Source organism: Panthera tigris, chromosome X, assembly GCF_018350195.1.
Source record: "Panthera tigris isolate Pti1 chromosome X, P.tigris_Pti1_mat1.1, whole genome shotgun sequence".
Taxonomy (NCBI): Eukaryota; Metazoa; Chordata; class Mammalia; order Carnivora; family Felidae; genus Panthera; species Panthera tigris.
The window spans coordinates 11,982,677-12,001,191 of record NC_056677.1 but is presented as its reverse complement, the minus strand read 5'-3'; the positions used below and the strand labels follow the sequence as shown (position 1 = coordinate 12,001,191).

General features: G+C 39.4%; 1 protein-coding gene across 1 annotated transcript in view; it reads left to right on the top strand.

Moving 5' to 3' along the window:
• The window catches only part of CLTRN (collectrin, amino acid transport regulator), a 34,165-nt gene extending 18,786 nt beyond the window's left edge, over nucleotides 1-15,379 (top strand). Inside the window, exons 4-6 of the mRNA XM_042974530.1 lie at nucleotides 368-481; nucleotides 4,739-4,933; nucleotides 14,583-15,379. Coding sequence (XP_042830464.1) covers nucleotides 368-481; nucleotides 4,739-4,933; nucleotides 14,583-14,739 — 466 coding nt within the window. The 3' untranslated portion in view covers nucleotides 14,740-15,379. The remainder of the gene's footprint in view (nucleotides 1-367; nucleotides 482-4,738; nucleotides 4,934-14,582) is intronic.
• The last annotated feature ends 3,136 nt before the right edge of the window (nucleotides 15,380-18,515 follow it).

Below are 18,515 nucleotides of genomic sequence, written 5' to 3'. Positions count from 1 at the left end.
AAAAAGAGCTTGATGAGGAAGTACAAAAGGCTCCTGTGGCTCAGAAAAGAGGCCAGTGTTGAAGCCCGCGTGCTGTCAGCTAGTGGGTGATGCGAGAATAAGATCCTTAATGCTCTACTGTGTAATTTTTCTTGTTTTTTCATTTTGGTAGATCCTTATTTAACGGATGATCCCTAAATATGTGCTTTTCAAACAAAGGAAATTTTCTATGCTAGTTTTTTCTTAATAAGACATTTCTTCATAATGGTAGAAATGACTTCATTCATAGCTAAGACACGTTTTCAGACAGTTATAACAGCAGAGTGGATGTTCTAATGTAATTAGATATTATTTACTTACAATGTATTTTTTCCCCCATCATCTGCAGAATTTCCCACGTCCTAGTTTGCAATGTAACCCAGCGAGTGTCATTCTGGTTTGTGGTTACAGATCCTTTGAAAAATCACACCCTTCCTGCTGTTGAGGTACAGACAGCCATAAGGTAATCACCACTAAATATGTCTTCTACTGGTAAATCAACTTGTTGATGAGTTTGCTGTTTTCATAGATTTTGAAGAATTCTCTCTCTTCTTACAATGACTTATGTATTAATATGTCAAAGATTTAATTTCATTAGTTTGTTTTAGTGATCAGTTTGGATGAGTGGTTCTCATCCAAGGACAATTTTGCTTCCAAGGAAACATTTGGAAATGTCTGGAGACATTTTTGTTGTCATGGTTGAGGCGGGGTATGTATGGGGGGGTTCTACCAGCATTGAGTAGACAGAAGTTGGGGTGCTGATAAACATTCTATTATACATAGGATAGCACCTCAAAACAGACTTATTCAACCCCAGATGTCAGTTGTGCTGTGGCTGAGAACCCCTGGTTTAAATATTAGCCACGAATGTTTACTACTGTCTTCTTTTGTCAAGAACACCTGGTATGGCACTATTGTATGATGGTTCATCACATGGATTCTGGAGCCCAAATCCTTTTGGTTTTGCCTCTTGCTAACTGTTTAAATACAGACAAATTACTTCCCCTTTGTTATTCTCTTGTAATCTGTAAAATGGGAATACTTATGGTACCTCTCAGAGTTGTTGAGATTAAATGAGTTATTAAATGTAAGGTGTTTTGAAGAACCAGTCATACCTTTGACTTTTATTTAAAAACCAAGACAAACATTCTCATTTCTTGGGTCTCTAAGGACTTACCTTCCTTAATTAATGTACAGCCTTTCCCTTTAAAAGATACTTTTTGAAAAAACAAGGTAAAGTCATGACTCTCATACAAATTAAAAATAAATGCCATTAAAGATTTTATTATCTCATTAATTAATGAGGGAACTAGTAGTAAAATGTTCAAAACAGTTCAAAGGAGACTTCAAGGAACCATGCATATATAGGAATCAAAATAGTAATCAGTCCATAGAAAATCAAGTGGACAAAAATAATTTACATTATGTCAGTTGTCTACTACTTACAGATTTGCAAAATAACTCAAAGACAGGGGCACCCGCGTGGCTCAGTTGGTTAAACATCCAACTCAGTTTCAGCTCAGGTCACGATCTCACGGTTCTGCAAGTTCGAGCCCTGTATTGGGGTCCACAATGACGGTGTGGAGCCTGCTTGGGATTGTCTGTCTCCCTCTCTGTCTCTGCCTCTCTCTCAAAATAAATAAATAAAACTTAAAAAAAATAACTCAAGGACAAATAGAAGGTGTAAATTGTCCAGAAAGGTGTATCCACCAGACACTCAGTAGTATTTTTTTTAACCCAATTTCAAGTTTTACACGTTTTTTTCCTGAGAATTTGTCTCCTCCTCTCCTTGTGATCATAACAAACTTTCAAAACTGAAATGTGTTCTTGACTTCAAAGAAGAGGAAGGATACAGTTTGTTTTTACTTCACCCACTGTGCATTTTATGCATGTCAAAACTTTCTATCCCTCAAATGATTAAAGTTGGGCAAAAGTATATTAGAAGAATGAGTTCAGGAGATCAACTCTTTCTCGAACAAGAAAGAGTGAAACAAAGTAGCGCTCCTCAACAAAGGATTTACAAGTTACTGAAGTTCTGCTCTTCGCCAAGGAGAAATATCTAGTGAAAGAATTCATTTGCTCTCTGTAAAATATTAACATATAAGATAATGAGTATATAATCAAATGCCAAAGGTTTTCGTGTGAACAGTCATCCAGTTCCCTTACTGATCTGTACCAGTGCGAAATGATTTAATCTGCTTTAGCAGGAAGGTTTGACCTGTATTGTTTCTGCACTTCTGCCCCTAAGACTTACTGTTAATACCCAGCCCTTAGGGAATAAGAATTAGGAACAGTGTATTTCACAGGAAAACGAATTTTATTCAAGCTCTCCCTGTGATCTGCGGGGGCCACAAGGAAATTAAGCTACTGCAGTTAAAGCAGGCTTCCGTGAACCTGAGGGAGAAGAGTGAGTGTTTGGGATGAAAGTGTCTGTCAAAGGTCCTAGCAGGGGAAGCTATTTAGGGGGTGAGGATGGCCAATAGAATGAGAATTTGTGTTAGGGAATGCGTAGGTCTCACCAGGATTGTATGAAAATAAAGGGAACAATACCAAGAAAGAAAGATACCAGGAAGAGCAAGGAGATGGTAGCTAGAAGGCAGGTGATAGGAATTTTGGGGCCGAAGAATCTGTGGAGTTGAAAAAATAATGCTAGTTCCACTGAATATTTGCATAACACTTCCTGCTTCATAAAGCATGTTCCTACACATCTGTGGCATTTAATATCAACACCAATTGTTTTTGAGTAATTATTATCCTCGGTTTATAAATGAGGGAATTGAGGCCCAGGGAGATTAATTTTAATTGATTTGCTGAGGCCACCACACTAGAAATATAAAAAGTGAGGATTTGAACCCAGGTGCGCTGCCATCACACCCAGTGATGTTTTTTCTCTCCACCAGAGTGTCCACACTTACGGAATTATGTGAGGGAATGAGCCACCAGTTCTACGATGTCTGTTTTAGCTCTGTCGTGAGGGCCTGGCCTTATCAGGCCAATCTTGGCTGGAAGATGTCCATGGTGCCTGACACCTATTGGGGATTTCAGTGGTGGTTGGAGTTTTAGTCTGTATTGAACTTCTTCATTTTTTTTAAATTTTTTAAAAAGCACTTTTAATGTTTATTTTTAAGAGAGAGAGACAGAGCACAAGTTGGGGAGAGGGAGGGGCAGAGAGAGAGGGAGACACAGAATCCAAAGCAGGCTCCAGGCTCTGAGCTGTCAGCACAGAGCCTGATGCAGGACTCGAACTCACTAACAGTGAGATCACGACTTGAGCCGAAGTCGGATGCTCAACTGACTCAGCCAACCCAGGTGCCCCTGATCTAGAACTTCTAATCAGCCTGAGAGGCAAAAGAACAACAGAGTGTTCACTAACCAGGTAGATAGAATGAGAAATACAGAGTAACTTCTCATTTTACTCTGAGTTATACCTTAGTTGTGGGATTCATTATTATGTGGAGAGGTTTGTGTTCCCAGATTACCAATAATATGTTATGGAAAAAGGGAACTTTCCATAGTTTGATAAAAGAAAATTACACTGGAATTATCGCCTGCTGTAGATTTTCTGGCTGGGATTCTTTTTCACATTCATGAATAATAATGCCTCAGCATAGATTTTTATTTGCTAAAGGAGGTCTTTCCTGATAGCTTGGTGCCAGTCTGCAGAGATTCTCAAGCCATTACTGTCAGGTTCAAGACTTAAGCTGTACAGAATGGTAGTCACCCGCCAAATGTGGCTATTGAGCACTTGAAACGTAGCTAGTCCAAGATTAGATATTCCCTAAGTGTAAAGTATTGAGTACAAAATAAAACGTGAACCAACTCAATTTTGATTACAGGTTGAAATTATATTTTTCTAGATATATTGGCCAAAAAAAAATGATTAAAATAATTTCAGGTGCCTGGCTGGCTTGGTCGATTGAGCATGTGACTCTTGATCTCAGGGTCATGAGTTCAAGCCCCATGTTGGTTGTGGAGCCTACTTAAAATTAAAAAGAAAAATTAAAATAATTTCACTGCTTTCTTTTTACTTTTTCTTAAATTGCACCTCCTAGAGAATTTGAAGTCACACATGAGGCTTAGATATATTTGTATTTTCCATTGCTGCTCTAGAGGTAGATGAAGTCAGTTTGTCTAGTGTGAATTCAGTAGATGCCATACACTATCTCTAAGAAATCTCAGCTAGTTTGCAAATTACAGTTAGAAATTCACTTATTTGGTTTCATTCAAATAAGTCTTTGCTACCAACCCATCCCTAACTGCTGCCACCACCAAAAATGCAGATTTTCCCCAGGAAGAGTAACTCATTTAATTTTCTAGCTTTTTGGACTCCTCAAGCACCAGTTACTTTAATCATATGGAACAACTTGGAATTTCCCGAACAAATCTACTATACCATGTCTCCATTCCTGTACTCACCACACATTTCAGGAAATTAAACATGGTGGGGAGAACTTAAGCTCGGGACTTCCCGTTACTTCTAGGACATTCACAACTGTGGAGGACAGTAGACAAGCCTTTCTGTAGCAGCCAGCACTGCTCTGAAAAGTACCACAGCACGATTGCCCTCTCATCAAACTGTCTAGTCAACCTCAAGTCTCATGCTACAGGGATGCTCTGTTTCTAGAGATAATTATAATCATGGAGAGATGGGTCTGGACCTTCTGTTTCTAATTGTTTTCCTCTCTTGTTTTGTTTGTTTTTGATCATTGTTGTATCCTAGAATGAATAGGAACCGGATCAACAGTGCCTTCTTTTTGAATGACCAGACTCTTGAATTTTTAAAAATTCCTTCCACTCTTGCACCACCCACCGACCCACCTGTGCCCATCTGGATTATTATATTTGGTGTGATATTTTGCATTGTCATAGTTGCAGTCATGCTATTGATTTTATCAGGAATCCGGCAACGTAGAAGGTAAGATACTAAAAGGGAGAGATTTAAAGAGCATTTTCCTATTTCCTCATGACTTGGGAAAGTAAGGAGAGCATTTTCCCCAAGCTGAAGGTAATGCCTTAAATCTGAAACTTTGAAAATATTGGTGATTGGCAAAATGTCACTTATGCTCTTGTGTTTAGAGACTTTTTACAGTCCAGTGTCCCTTACTGACTATGACTCCTTCCATTACTGTCTTTTTCTTTGTTCTACACCGTACGAATATTTCATATCAAGAATTGATTTTAATATCTGTGTTAAGATTTTGTAAGGTGGATATACAAAGCTAAGCAGATTTCTTGGGTACGCAGGGTTAATCTTTAATAGTCCTCCAGCTCCAAATGCTAGCAGTTCCACAGTTCTTTCCATGCATCCCCAGCTTGGCTTGCCTTTTCTTGGCCTCGTGCCTGCAGCTGCCATCTTGTCCCAGATACTTTTGCGCTTTTATACTTCCCTCCCTTCAATAGTTGCTTGTCCCTCTAGTGCCTATGGTATTACATGGAACCATGGCCCTAGAAGTGACCTTTGAGTCAACACCTTGCATCAGAATCACCTGAAACATTTGTTAAAATGTAGGTTCCTTTGCACTACTGCAGACTTTCTAAATTATAATCAGTGAAGGGGATGTATTTTAATGAATATCCGGGTTATTCTAATTCACTTAGTTTGAGGGCTTCCAATTTAACTACTTTATAGAGATTCCTACTCCCTGAGTTCATTTATCTGGATTCTGGGGCACTGCAAACTTTGCTGTCTAAATGATTGCAATTACTTCAATCTGGTCGGAATTGCCGACCAATGGGAGAGTTACTAAGGCAGTGGGACAGGAGGAGAGGAGATAGGATTTCTCAGCATGATGAAAGGAGAAAATAAATTTGTTTACAAGAACCTCTGATCCAGAGAGTGTCCTTACTCTTCATTAGGCCATTTGATTCTTCTAAAACCTTCTCTTCCGATACCAAGGAAGAGGAATTCAGGTAAGTGGGAATCACGGGGACATGCGTTGGTTTTCAAAAGGGTCGATGCCCACACAGACATGTGGGATGAGTTTGGCCAAGTATGTGTTCAACTAAATGTTTCTCTGGGGGTTTACTCCTTTCCATATGTCTCACTCTAGTTGCTAGCAGAAAGGAATCATTTTAAATGTTGGCCTTTGTAAATTTCTTTTCACAAATGATAAGTGCTCTAGAATAAAAGGAGATTTATGTCTAGTGCCCAAACTAAACTCAGAGATTAATATCAAGTTGTACTTGCTCAACTTTCTTCATGTTGGCATGGCATGTAATGCAGAGAGCCTTGGAACGAGTTGTTAATTTGTTTTGAGTTTTTTTCGAATTTTAAGAAATATTCCCTTGCAGTGTTTGAATACTTACGCTTAATACTTTTAAGTTTCGTACCAATCCTAGAATGCTGTGATCCTGTCGTTTCTAAGGATCGTAACTTCTGTGAATGTGCTTCATCTCCTTGGTTCCCAGTTTTCTCACTAGCACAATATAGTATAGGAGTTAGAAGAATGGACTCTGAGACCGCTTAGATTCAAAGTATTTATCTCCTAGATTCTGCTCTTGTATGTAATCCATTAACTCTATGCGTATCAGGGAGCACAGGCAATGAGTCAGGGAAACCAGGCTCAGGGGAATATGGTTTGTGGTGCTAGAGTCGAATTGGTTAAATCTATCTTTGTTGCCTGTGCATAGATAACTCTTCTAGAGTGACAGTGCAGTGTACTGGAAATAATGAACGTGGTGGGGTCAAAAGAGTTAATGCAGTGGTGTGCTTAGAGTGGTGCCTGGCCCGCGGCGAGCGCTCAATAAGTGTTAGTTCTATTATTTTATTATCCTGCCATTTGCTGGTCTTCCAGCTTTGCTATCTCTTTCCTGCTGAGCGGATTCTGCAGTAATATAATCACTGGGTGTGTAGCGTCATAATCTGTTGCCTGGGAGAAGTGAGACTGTTGTCACAACCCTGCCTTCGCAAATTCATTTCGTGTTCAGACTAGGAAAACAGATAGACAAATCTCTTGCGTAAACCTGGAGAGCATCACTAATTGGCAAATATAGTCAGGACAGTTATGACAGCCTTCTGAAGATAAATTGATTTGTTGTGTTTTGAGTCTGATATGCTCTGTGGTGGGCTTCTCTTGGGCAAAGTATTGCTTTGAAGGTGTGGAGAGGGTGCAGTTTGAACTGGGAAGAGCCCCGATGATTGTCATGATAGCCCTTTCTAATCATGCAAGAAGCAGGAGTTGCCCCCAATGCCTTTAGTCCTGAGGAACACAAAGATTTGTCTGACAATCCAATCCATACATTGGATAGTAACGAACATGGTTTGCATGATACAAACCTTAAACTTAGAAGGACAGACTGCAGAGTCATCTAAGTTACCATTTTGCTTCTGTGGAGAAGAGTGCCACTGTCATCTAAGACATACGCATACTTAACCTTACTGTTGAGGACATTTCTCAAGTAAAGCTTTGGCAATTCTTCTGCCTGGGTCAATAACAGCATTACCTTCATTATTCATATACAGTCATTGGAAGCCAAACAAAGTGAACTCAAACACCAGCTATACCCTTTAGCCAAAAGGCCTCGGTCAAGTCATCTAATTTCCATGGGACTGTTTTGCCATCTGTAGTAGGAAGATAATATCTCACAGGGCTTCCGTGAGGATTGGGTGAGATAAATGTATGTGAAGTACCTAGGATATAGTAAGCACTAAATAAACAGTAATTATTATTATCCAAGCAGAGCTTACCCCATTTCTGTGACTAAGAGATGCTGAAAAAGGATCTCTTTTCTGTCCAGAAATTGCCATGATACTGTAAAAAAAAAATTTCTAGTTCAGTGGCTCATTGCTTGGGACTTTAGTAGTGAACACATATTTTAAAAGGCAAATGACACCACAACAATTGTTATTGTTACGGGCTAACAGCTAGTTAATAAAGCTAAAGTACTGACAAAAAAAAAAAAAAGGCAAATGACCTTATTAGGGTTACTGTTTACTAGAATAGTGGTGAACTGGTTAACTAGCTTTCTAAAAAATACTCTGATTTGTAGCATTTGTTGATATCCTATCAAGTATGAAATTTCTGAATGTTTAACAACCACCTCTGGCAAGTCCATGCCAGCCAGCTTCCACACACCAATGCCACCTCCTTGGGAAATAATTTGAGGAAGATGCTCCTTTCTCTGTTACCATCTAGTTGAGAATAGCAGTTTGTGGAAATGAGAGATTTGTTGGAGGAAAAAAAGTTGGAAAAAGATTTTTTTTTAAAATTTTCTTTCAGGAGATACTTAGGCAGCTGGGTAGGTGGGCAGGTGCCCAAAATGGACTGCACATACTCCATGGTGACGTCTGTACTAGATCTGTGTCTAGCCCCAGCCCACAAGCAGATGTTTTAGATCTCTGGCCAGCTTTATGATGATGGCAATGATGATGACAGTGATGGTTGTAATGGTGATGGGGATGTGATAATGATCATGGTGATGAAGTTGTGATGTGTGCTTTAGTAGAAAGAGCACTCGCTCAGTACTCTTGGTTTTGGGTTCTGATCTCAGGCCCCGGTGTTTACTAGCTGAGTGGTCTTGAGCACGTGACATATGGAAAACGAGGATAATAATATTTTTCTTAAATAGCTATGATTATAAGGAGACAAAGTCAGAGAATGCACACAAGTGCTTTATACCCTGGAAAGTGCTATAGTAATGCAAGTTACTAGCATCACCATCAAAAAGCAGTTAAAAGCCCTAACTTTATATAACCTGGGACTGTGCTATAAAAGGAGAGTCACAGACGCAGCATGATTTCAGACTTGCGTGTATATAGTAGGATTGGTTTATGAATCCTGTATATAAATAGACTGTAATAACGTTAGGGTCTTAGGAAAGGATCTTAACAATGATCTAAATTCATCTCTCCAGAAGCCAAGGCCCAAAGAAGTAAAAAATGTCTTATTCCTTTATCAACCATCCACTCTGTCATAGGAGCTCTAGTATGTATCATAGAAGATACATACATAGATAACATGGATGGGCCTTGCCTGCAAGGAGATTATAGTCTTGTACTTGGTAACAAAGCCACGTTAAGGACTCAGGACATAAAACCCTAACTAATGCTCACAGTTGAGCATAGTCATGAGTAAATTCACTTGGTTTATTTCTGGTTTTGTTTCTATTCCTATAAGGTCAATAGTAAACAGGAATACTTTTCAGCCTCTACAGATATTGCTTTTCACACAAGGGGATGGGGCTCAGCCTACACACTTTCATTATACTGAAACTTCACATGAAACTTCACATTCATGTAAAGTCTTAATTAAGTCAATAGTCTTAAAAATAGATATGTACATAAAATCAGGAATGTTATAGCTAATAATTGTTTCCCTTTGCTGTTCTTAAATGTACATACCCAATAGGAAATACGTGTTTTGAGTGAATCCTGGGGAGATTAAATTAGAGTTCTAGTTTACTGGTGAGACCAATCTTGTTCCATTCTCAAAGACAAGCTGCTCTACATATTTGAGTCTTAGCTCCTTCATTTGAAAAACAGGGATAATAATAAAATCCTTATAATATTTCACATAATAATCCTTATAATATTAATAATAGGAACTAAATGAGGTAATGTATATAAAGCACTTAGTCTGGTTTCTGTCACATAATAGATACTAATTATTATTAGTATCCCTACTGCATGGCAGACATAAAGCAACCTGACTAGGGTCGCATGGTTAGAAAGTAATAGTCACCGTATTTAAAACCAGGTGGGCTGGATCCCAAAGCCCATTGATCTCACTGAACTGTGGTGCCCACTGAAATCATTCCAGTAACGCCGATATTTTCCCCAGGAATCACTGGTACTGATCATGAGGACACTCCCAATTCTCCAATAATTAATTCTGTTCTGTTTAAAATCATATTTGTCTGTCCTTTGTTGTTTTCTGGCTATTCTTGGGCCTTGGCTCTTCAGCTCTATCTTGTTTGAAAGGAGACAGAAGTATTCTCTGTGCTTTTAGCCGCCACTACTTTATTTTGAACAAACCCTGCTTCTCAACACCCCCTATAGCTCCGAGGGTCAGCTGATGGTTTTTTTGTCTCCTCTTTTGCCCCTTTTCTGTCTGGATTTATGAGAAATGTCTACTTTCAAGGCTCTTAGGAGCTAGTTTCAGGTATTTTAGTTACTTTCTAAAAAATCCTCCTGAACCACCTGACACTGCAGGAACAGCAGAAGTCATTAACACCCAATTTTATTTTTCAGGAAAAAGAATTCATGTTTTTAGCAGAACATCAATTCAGAATGATCCAGAAACATGGTTCAGTTTTCTTATTGTTAGTAAGAGCAATGCACAGGCAGTGAGTCAGTTTATTACAGGACCTACTATGAAATGTGACAAAGTACTATATTACTGTTACATAACCTTTGAGCCGCTTATCGTGTCCAGCCAGCAAGTTACTGACATTGCAGTTTGTGAAGCCCAGCAATGCCAAGACTCAGAACAATTGGATCTAAGGTCACAAGAGTACAACATGTACCTAATTTGCCACTGACACAGCTTCATTAGATATACTTCCATAGCCATTTCACTCAATCTTTTTGGTTGAGAAGTCCTTCCCCTAAAGGAGACAAACTTGTCCTCATCTATTTGCGTCTTTCTTTTTAGTTCCTCCCCATCCTCTGTGATGCCTCATGGATTAGTTTTATGGTTCAGAGGGGGAGGCAAGACTCCTTGCAGCCATCTACATGTGTCTAGCTCTCTGCAGTTTTTCATCTAATGTTTTATCATCGATAAAAACACTTTCTTAACTAAGGAAACTGACAAATAGATGCTGGCAACCATTATTTCTAAGACTACCACCTACTTCAGAGTGCTGCATCCATTAAGATTTTGGCAAGATGAGGGGCGCCTGGGTGGCTCAGTCAGTTCAGCGTCTGACTTCAGCTCAGGTCATCATCTCATAGTCACGAGTTCGAGCCCTGCATTGGGCTCTGTGCTGACAGCTCAGAGCCGGGAGCCTGCTTCGGATTCTGTGTCTCCCTCTCTCTCTCTGTTCCTCCCTCCGCTCAAGCTCTGTTTCTCTCTCTCAAAAATAAATAAACATTGAAAAAAAATTTTTTTAAAGTTTTGGTAAGATGAATTTCATACTTATATATGCAAATTTTAGAGTAAGATTTGACTGTTGAAAATCTATTTACTGTTGTGGAGAATTATTATTCACTTCAAGCCCAATGAGGAATGAGTTTTGGGGAAATTGCGTGAACTAGACAATTTTAATGATAATTTATAAATATGCATTTCTTTTTTTAATTAAAAAAAATTACATCCAAATTAGTTAGCATATAGTGCAACAATGATTTCAGGAGTAGATTCCTTAATACCCCTTACCTATTTAGCCCACACCGCCTCCAGTAACCATCTGTTTGTTCTCCATATTTATGAGTCTCTTATGCTTTGTCCCCCTTCCTGTTTTTATATTATTTTTGTTTCCCCTCCCTTATGTTCATCTGTTTTGTCACTTAAAGTCTTCATATGAGTGAAGTCATATGATATTTGTCTTTCCCTGGCTAATTTCACTTAGCATAATACCCTCCAGTTCCATCCATGTAGTTGCAAATGGCAAGATTTCATTCTTTTTGATTGCTGAGTAATACTCCATTGCATATATGTATACCACATCTTCTTTATCCGTTCATCCATCGATGGACATTGGGCTCTTTCCACACTTTGGCTATTGTTGATAGTGCTGCTATAAACATTGGAGTGCATATGTGCCTTCGAAACAGCACACCTGTATCCCTTGGATAAATACCTTGGATAGTAGTGCAATTGCTGGGTCGTAGGGTAGTTCTGTTTTTAATTTTTTGAGGAACCTCCCTACTGTTTTCCAGAGCGGCTGCACCAGCTTGCATTCCTAATAAATATGCATTTCTTACTGGAGCTTCATCCCTATTGAAATATCACTCCTCTTTTTTATAATCCATAAAAAATGGGAAGGAAGATGAGTGAAATTTGGAGTTTTTCCCTTTTATTAACTCTTTTCTTTTCACTCTAGGATGAGGACTGCGTCTCTTTGAGCACACAGTAGTCACTCAAAACATAGTTATTCAATGAATGCTGGATACTGTGAATGGAAGTGATATGATTGATGGTTATAGAATGTCCATTGCTTTTGCTTTCTGGAGGACATGGAAAGTAACAATACTCCTGCCCACCGGAGGAGGGGCAAGAGTATTCTAGTCCTCTGTTAGGTGATTTCACTTGGCTGAAACATGAAACTCTGTGCTCATCCCAGCCTGCCCTGATAGCTGATGGCTGAAGCTTAGCATGGCCAGTACAGTGTCTTCACCCTGAGGATGGAAAAACACGGGAGCTTATCCTTTCCTAGGTCTCTGGAACTGTGACTTCCAGCTTCTAACCCAGCATTGGGCCTGTAGTGATAAATTGTGACACTTGATAGTGGCATATACAATAGCGAAATATTTTCAAGTGATGACGATGGGATCTACTGCATTGGAATGATAGTTCACCTTTCTTTGTGAACTTCAACTATTTGGAATTATCTAATAAACCATCAGCAAACCCTTGCAAAATCTATACTACTAATTTCTAAGGTAGGAAAACAAATGTTTTCCTCTATTCATGTGGAAAAGCAACAATACAAGAGATACAAGAAATATTATGTGTGTATGTGTCCTTCCTTCCCTCTTCTTTTCTTTCTTGTTTCTTCTTTTCATCTTTCTTTCTTTTTCTGTGGTGAATCCCATTCAAGATCTACCTTTGCCTACTGTCTAACTTGACCTACAGCATTAGTCCATCCACCCATCCGTTAATTTATCATCCAGCCAGCCAGTCATTGATCCATCTGTCTAACTAGCTAGCCAACTATCCATGTGTCTGTCCATCCAACTCTAAGCACATCACTTAAGTGCCTACTCTGTGCTGAGTCCAGATCAGCTGTTTTATAAAATATTTTAAAATTTGGATTTGTCTGATTACTTCCTCCTGGCAGATTCAGGTAAAAAAAATTTGGTGACGGGGTGGGGTAGGAACACGGAACACAGAATTTTATAAATAAACAATAAATAAAATCTCAGTGCGTCAAATCTGGAGGCACTGTCAATTTGTCTCATTGTTGGTGATGTTCACCAGATTTCTTCCTTGACCAAATACAAATATCTCTTTGTAATTAGTACACTGCTTGTGAGTGTGATACACTGAGACCATGTGAATGTCCTGTTCCCCAACCATCCCTTACTCAATGGTTGAATATCCATTGATGAGCCTCATCAGAATGAATTATTATTATAGTGGTGATTTTCTATTTCTGTTACTCTTTCTATCTTAGTTGTCATTCTTTTGTAAATAAGAGCTCTTTCTTTTTTCTCCCTTCCTCCACCATATTCTTTAAGACACATTAAAATGGACTCTCATGCAGGACAAATAGGAAGCTCTACCTCAGTCATCATTGGGGCATTTTCACCACTTCCTCATTCACCAGAGACTCACCAAGGTCCTAAGGGACTTCCGTAGTGGTGGGAGTCCATCCTGGTCACCACAGCAATGCCCACCATTCCAGCAGTGTGATCCATTTGGGTCTACCTCTTTGAAGTTTCCACAGATTCCTGGAACAAAAGCATCTCTGGCAAGTCTGGGAGCATCATGCCCAAAATCATGCTTCTGTGATGCCCCAACATCTGACTTGTGATTAACCTCAGGGAAACTACTCTTCTCTGTGGTTGCATCGAGGTACCCACCTCTTTTTTTTTTTTTCTTTTACCTTCCTCGATAACAAGCATAGTTGGCTCAGTGTCTTGGTCTTTCACAAAAGACAGGAAAACCCTTCGAATTCAAGACTACAGCTTTCCACACTCCAAGGAAATATTAAGGGTAGGGCTAGCAGAGTCTACAAAGGGTCTGAGAATGAGGAACTCAAAGATCTACAGTGTCATACAGAGTTTTTTCGGGGAATGACCTGGAATTTTAGCTCCGAGTTGTAATGTAATTAGTAAAATGTGTTCTGAGTTCCAAAAGCCCAATTTACAAACGGATGCAACTATTTTGTAATGAGTAGAGCCAAGCAATGATATCTGCAATTTATAATGGTTACTTCTTTTCTACAAAGGAACGTGAGTTTGGTTCTTGATGCCTCATTTCAATTTGATTTCCACCCACTATTTACAGACTATTTGTCAAATCCTGTGAGAGGAATTTGTTACTTTTTTAAAATTCAATTTTTGTTAAATAGTTGTCCTAGAGCTAAATTTTTTAACTTGCTATTTTACCACACATTTTATTCGCGTTCCTTCATGCAATTTGTGTGTGTATACAAACACATTCATTCATATAAATATATATTCACTCATATACATATTCATGCATATTTATTTTAGTATTCTAAATAAGACGGCTTATTCTGATCAGTATGTATATATCATCCATGCAGACTTCTTATCTCAGTAGCAACTTTTCAGCTCATTAGCTCGTTACGATCTTTGAAATTTATTTGAAAATACAGAATGTCATCAACTATTTCATCATTCTAAGGTTCATCTTCCCTTTCCTACTCTCCATGTTTGTACAGAAGACCAGGATTTCTCCTCCTAGATCCCAATCATTCTTTCTGTGTGCATTTAGGATGAGCAAAGGACCAACTGAAGTGGATGACCCTGAAGATAAGTGTGAAAACACGATCACAATTGAGAATGGCATCCCCTGTGATCCCTTGGACACCAAGGGAGGGCACATTAACGATGCCTTCATGACAGAGGATGAGCGGCTCACCCCTCTCTGAAGGGCTGCTGTTTTGCTTCCCCAAGGAACTCAACACGTGTTTCTGCGCAACTGCTAAGCATTATAAATGATCAAAGGCAGATTGTATATTTTGTTTCACCATTCTTCTTTTGTAAGAAATTTTCAATGTGCATGAAAGTAAAAGGCAATCAGTTATATCCATGAAGACCTTTGGAATCATAAGCTGTTGACTACTCAGAATATTCCAAAATATTTCTCCAACAACACAATGTGTAATTGTAGTCATGTGGTGTCTTTAGTTATTGGTTTAAAAATGCATTCGTGTTAAGCATTTCTAGAAATAAGGTCAGGCCACTACATGTATTTTTTTTCACACTTTGAAGACCTAAAGAGAAATATTTTTTTCCAGTGGAAAATACCTATAATATGGTATGGAAATCTTTGAAAATGGATCCTTTTTGAATATTGTTTATGTTACTCTGCACATGACTAAGAAATCAAGAATAGAAAATAATGATTATAACTGAGATGGATGAATATGGGAGTATCAATACATGAGGTGAAATTTGATCCTGTTATCATACCAATACTTGCTTATTCTCTATCAGTCTCTGATAGGGTAGCCCTATTTGTTGACTATTTCTGCAATTTGTAAAAGTACAATCTATGTGAATTTAATAAAGTGCTAATCATCTCTTTTTAATTATGCAACTCACTGTGGTCTGAGAGTTATTTTCATGCTGTGGAAGTCAGGAAACCTATTTTTTATTAGTTATGCGTAATCTATTCTACAACCCTAGAAATGAATTATTTTCGTTGTGTGTGTCCTTACTTTGAAGACAACTTACAGTTAGTACACTTCATTACACTTCCAGATAGGCCATGATTCTTCTAAATTCTAATAATAATTTATTATACATTTATGAATAGAATGAAAATTTGCTGCTCAGTCTGCTACTGCTGTCACCCATAGTTGATGTTACCACAACAGTTTCTAACTCTCTCCCCTGACCCAGTGTTGTTTCCTGGATACAAACTCCAAGATGGGTCGTTGCAAGCAGAAGGCTTACTGGGGAATGCTCTCAGGAGATACACCTGTAAGAAGTGAGGAAGGCAGGTGTGGCAAATAGACTCAAAGATGTCTGCCATCTAATGTTCACACCTTCATGTAATCTCTCTCCTTGAGTGAGGACGGGACGGTGAGTTGCTTCTAATGTATGGAACACAGCAAAGATGAGGAGACATTACTCCTGCAATTACTTTATATCATGTCTGAGTCTGTCTTGCCAGCAGACGTGTTTAGAGACTCTCCTTGTTGGCTTGACTAAGTGGCCATGTTGGGAAAGCCTACATGAAAGAAACTGTGAACAGCCTCTAGGAATTGTTGGTGGCCTCTCAGCGCTGAAGACGGCCTCTGACCAACAGCCAGCCAGAAGCTGAGGTCCTCAGTCCTTCAACCTCAAGGAAGTGAATTCTGTCAACAACTGGAGTGAGCTTGGAAGTGGATTTTTCCCCAGTCAAGTCTCCAGATGAGAATGCAGTCTGGTCAACACTTGGATTGCAGTCCGAGCAGAGGAACCAGTTAAGATGTGCCCAGACTCCCAACCCATGACACTGTGAGATGATAAATGTGTGTTTTTTCAAGCCACTAAGTTTGCAGTAATGTGTTATGCAGCAATAGGAAATTAATAGGGTGGGATTAGGCAGAGGGAGAAGTGACGAGCAACATGGTTACAATAGAGGCTTCAGCCAATCCTTCAAGGAGCTTAGGAGCTGAGGTTGTCCCTGATTCAGATAAGGTGGCTGGGCCTTTGTATCTCCACATTAGCCAGTCATGGCCATGGGTGCTCTCTGGGAGAGGATCTGCTGTTGGGAAAGGCAATTCCCTGTGGCTGGGGGCAACTCCCATCGAAGGGATCAGCTATGAGCCTTCAAAAGCCAATGTTTCCAGAAGCTGGGGATGGGAAGGTGAGCCTTGAAGAAAGGGCCTGGTGAACCCCCAGAATATCCACCACACCCTCTCCAGTCCATTGGCTGTAATGTAGCTTGAATTAATACCCAAAATGCAAACCTGATTCTGTTGGTTCCTGACATAGATGCTTTTAAATGGCTTTTTATTATCCTTAGGATAAAGCCAGACTCTTTATTATTTATTTTTATTTATTTTTAAGTGTATTTATTTATTTTGAGAGAGAGAGAGAGAGAGAGAGGGAGAGAATCCTAAGGAGGCTTTACCCTGTCAGCACAGAGCCCAATGAGGGACTCAAAGCCATGAAATGTGAGACTATGACCAGAGCCGAAGTCATATGCTTACTTGACTGAGCCACCCAGGCGCCCCAAAGCCAGATTCTTTAAACACAGGACCTTCTGTGGTTTGACCTCCACCTTCCTCTCATCTCTTACCCTGGTCTTCTTTCTGTCTCTCTAACTCTCTCATCCAATCATAGCAAATCTCTCACTTCCAGGCCTTTGAACAAGCTGTTCTCTCTACACTGTTCCCTGTCTCTCAGCCACTCTTCTAGCTTGTCCTTAGCCTTTCTGTTACTTAAACATCTTACTCCTCCTGGAGGTCTTTGCTGGACCCCCAAGCTATATGCTCCTAGATTGCCCAGATGATTATACTTATCTTGTTGTTCTACAGTTACGTTATATTTAAATGTGTTTTTGTGGAGAAAGGAGACCATAAAGGCAAGAGTACCCTAGGGCCCACAAAAGTCCTAATATAGCCTTGTCCCCATGAACATTTTCATAACCCTCTTCACTTTCCTCCCACTTCTAACCAGATAGAATTAACCACTGCTCTGTAACCTTACCATAGCTATGTATCTTTTTAATTAAAATCGTTATAATATTTTACTTTATTTGTTTTTACATACCTGTATCTTCACACTAAATATAATGTTCTTGGAGGCAGTGTTCAAATCACCTAGCATAGTTCCTTGTCTTCCTCTTTCCTTTATTCTACAGTGGTGAGCAAAATCGAACACAATCCCTGTCCTCATGGAGCTGAAAGTCTCCATAGTCAGAGCTCGATCAACATGTGCTACTAAATAAGTAACCGAGGGGTGCCTGGGTGGCTCAGTTGGTTAAGCGTCCGACTTCAGCTCAGGTTTGTGAGCTCACAGTGTGTGAGCTCACGTGATCTCACGGTTTGTGAGCTCGAGCCCCGCATTGGACTCTGTGCTGACAGCTCAGAGCCTGGAGCCTGCTTCATATTCTGTGTCTCCCTCCTTCTGCCCCTCCTCCACTCGCACTCTGTCTCCCTATCTCAAAAATAAATAAAAACATCAAAAAAAAGCGCTAAATAAGTAAACGAGATGGTGGCTCTTGCAAGCTCATCATCTCCTTTCTGAGAACAAAGGCTGCCCCTCTGCCTGTACATGGAGGAGTTTGAATTTGTGGGTGTGAGATTTTTGATTTGGACACCATTTTGACTTGGGAACCATATGCTCTTTAATATTATTAGGGCTTCCTCATTTTTAGTAGAGGAAGATTTGCTCTCTCAGTTGACAATATATGATTTACTAAAGAACCATTTTCTGTCTTACATTTTCTTGAGCTCCATTCTCCAGAATAGGGTAGCTTTGCACATAGAATTGGTGAAACGTCATCAGAATTCAGTGTGACTAGCAAGCATAATCCAAGACATGTATTCTCAAGATGGTGGAAATTGGTCTTAGTGGGAAGAACAAAAAGTTTAGATGTTACAATGGTTTATAGTCCTCCAAAGGACCACTGCACATAAACAGATAAAAAGTATATCTATAGTATTAACATTTTCTGGATAAGCTATTAGGAAAAGATGTCTAAAAAGTC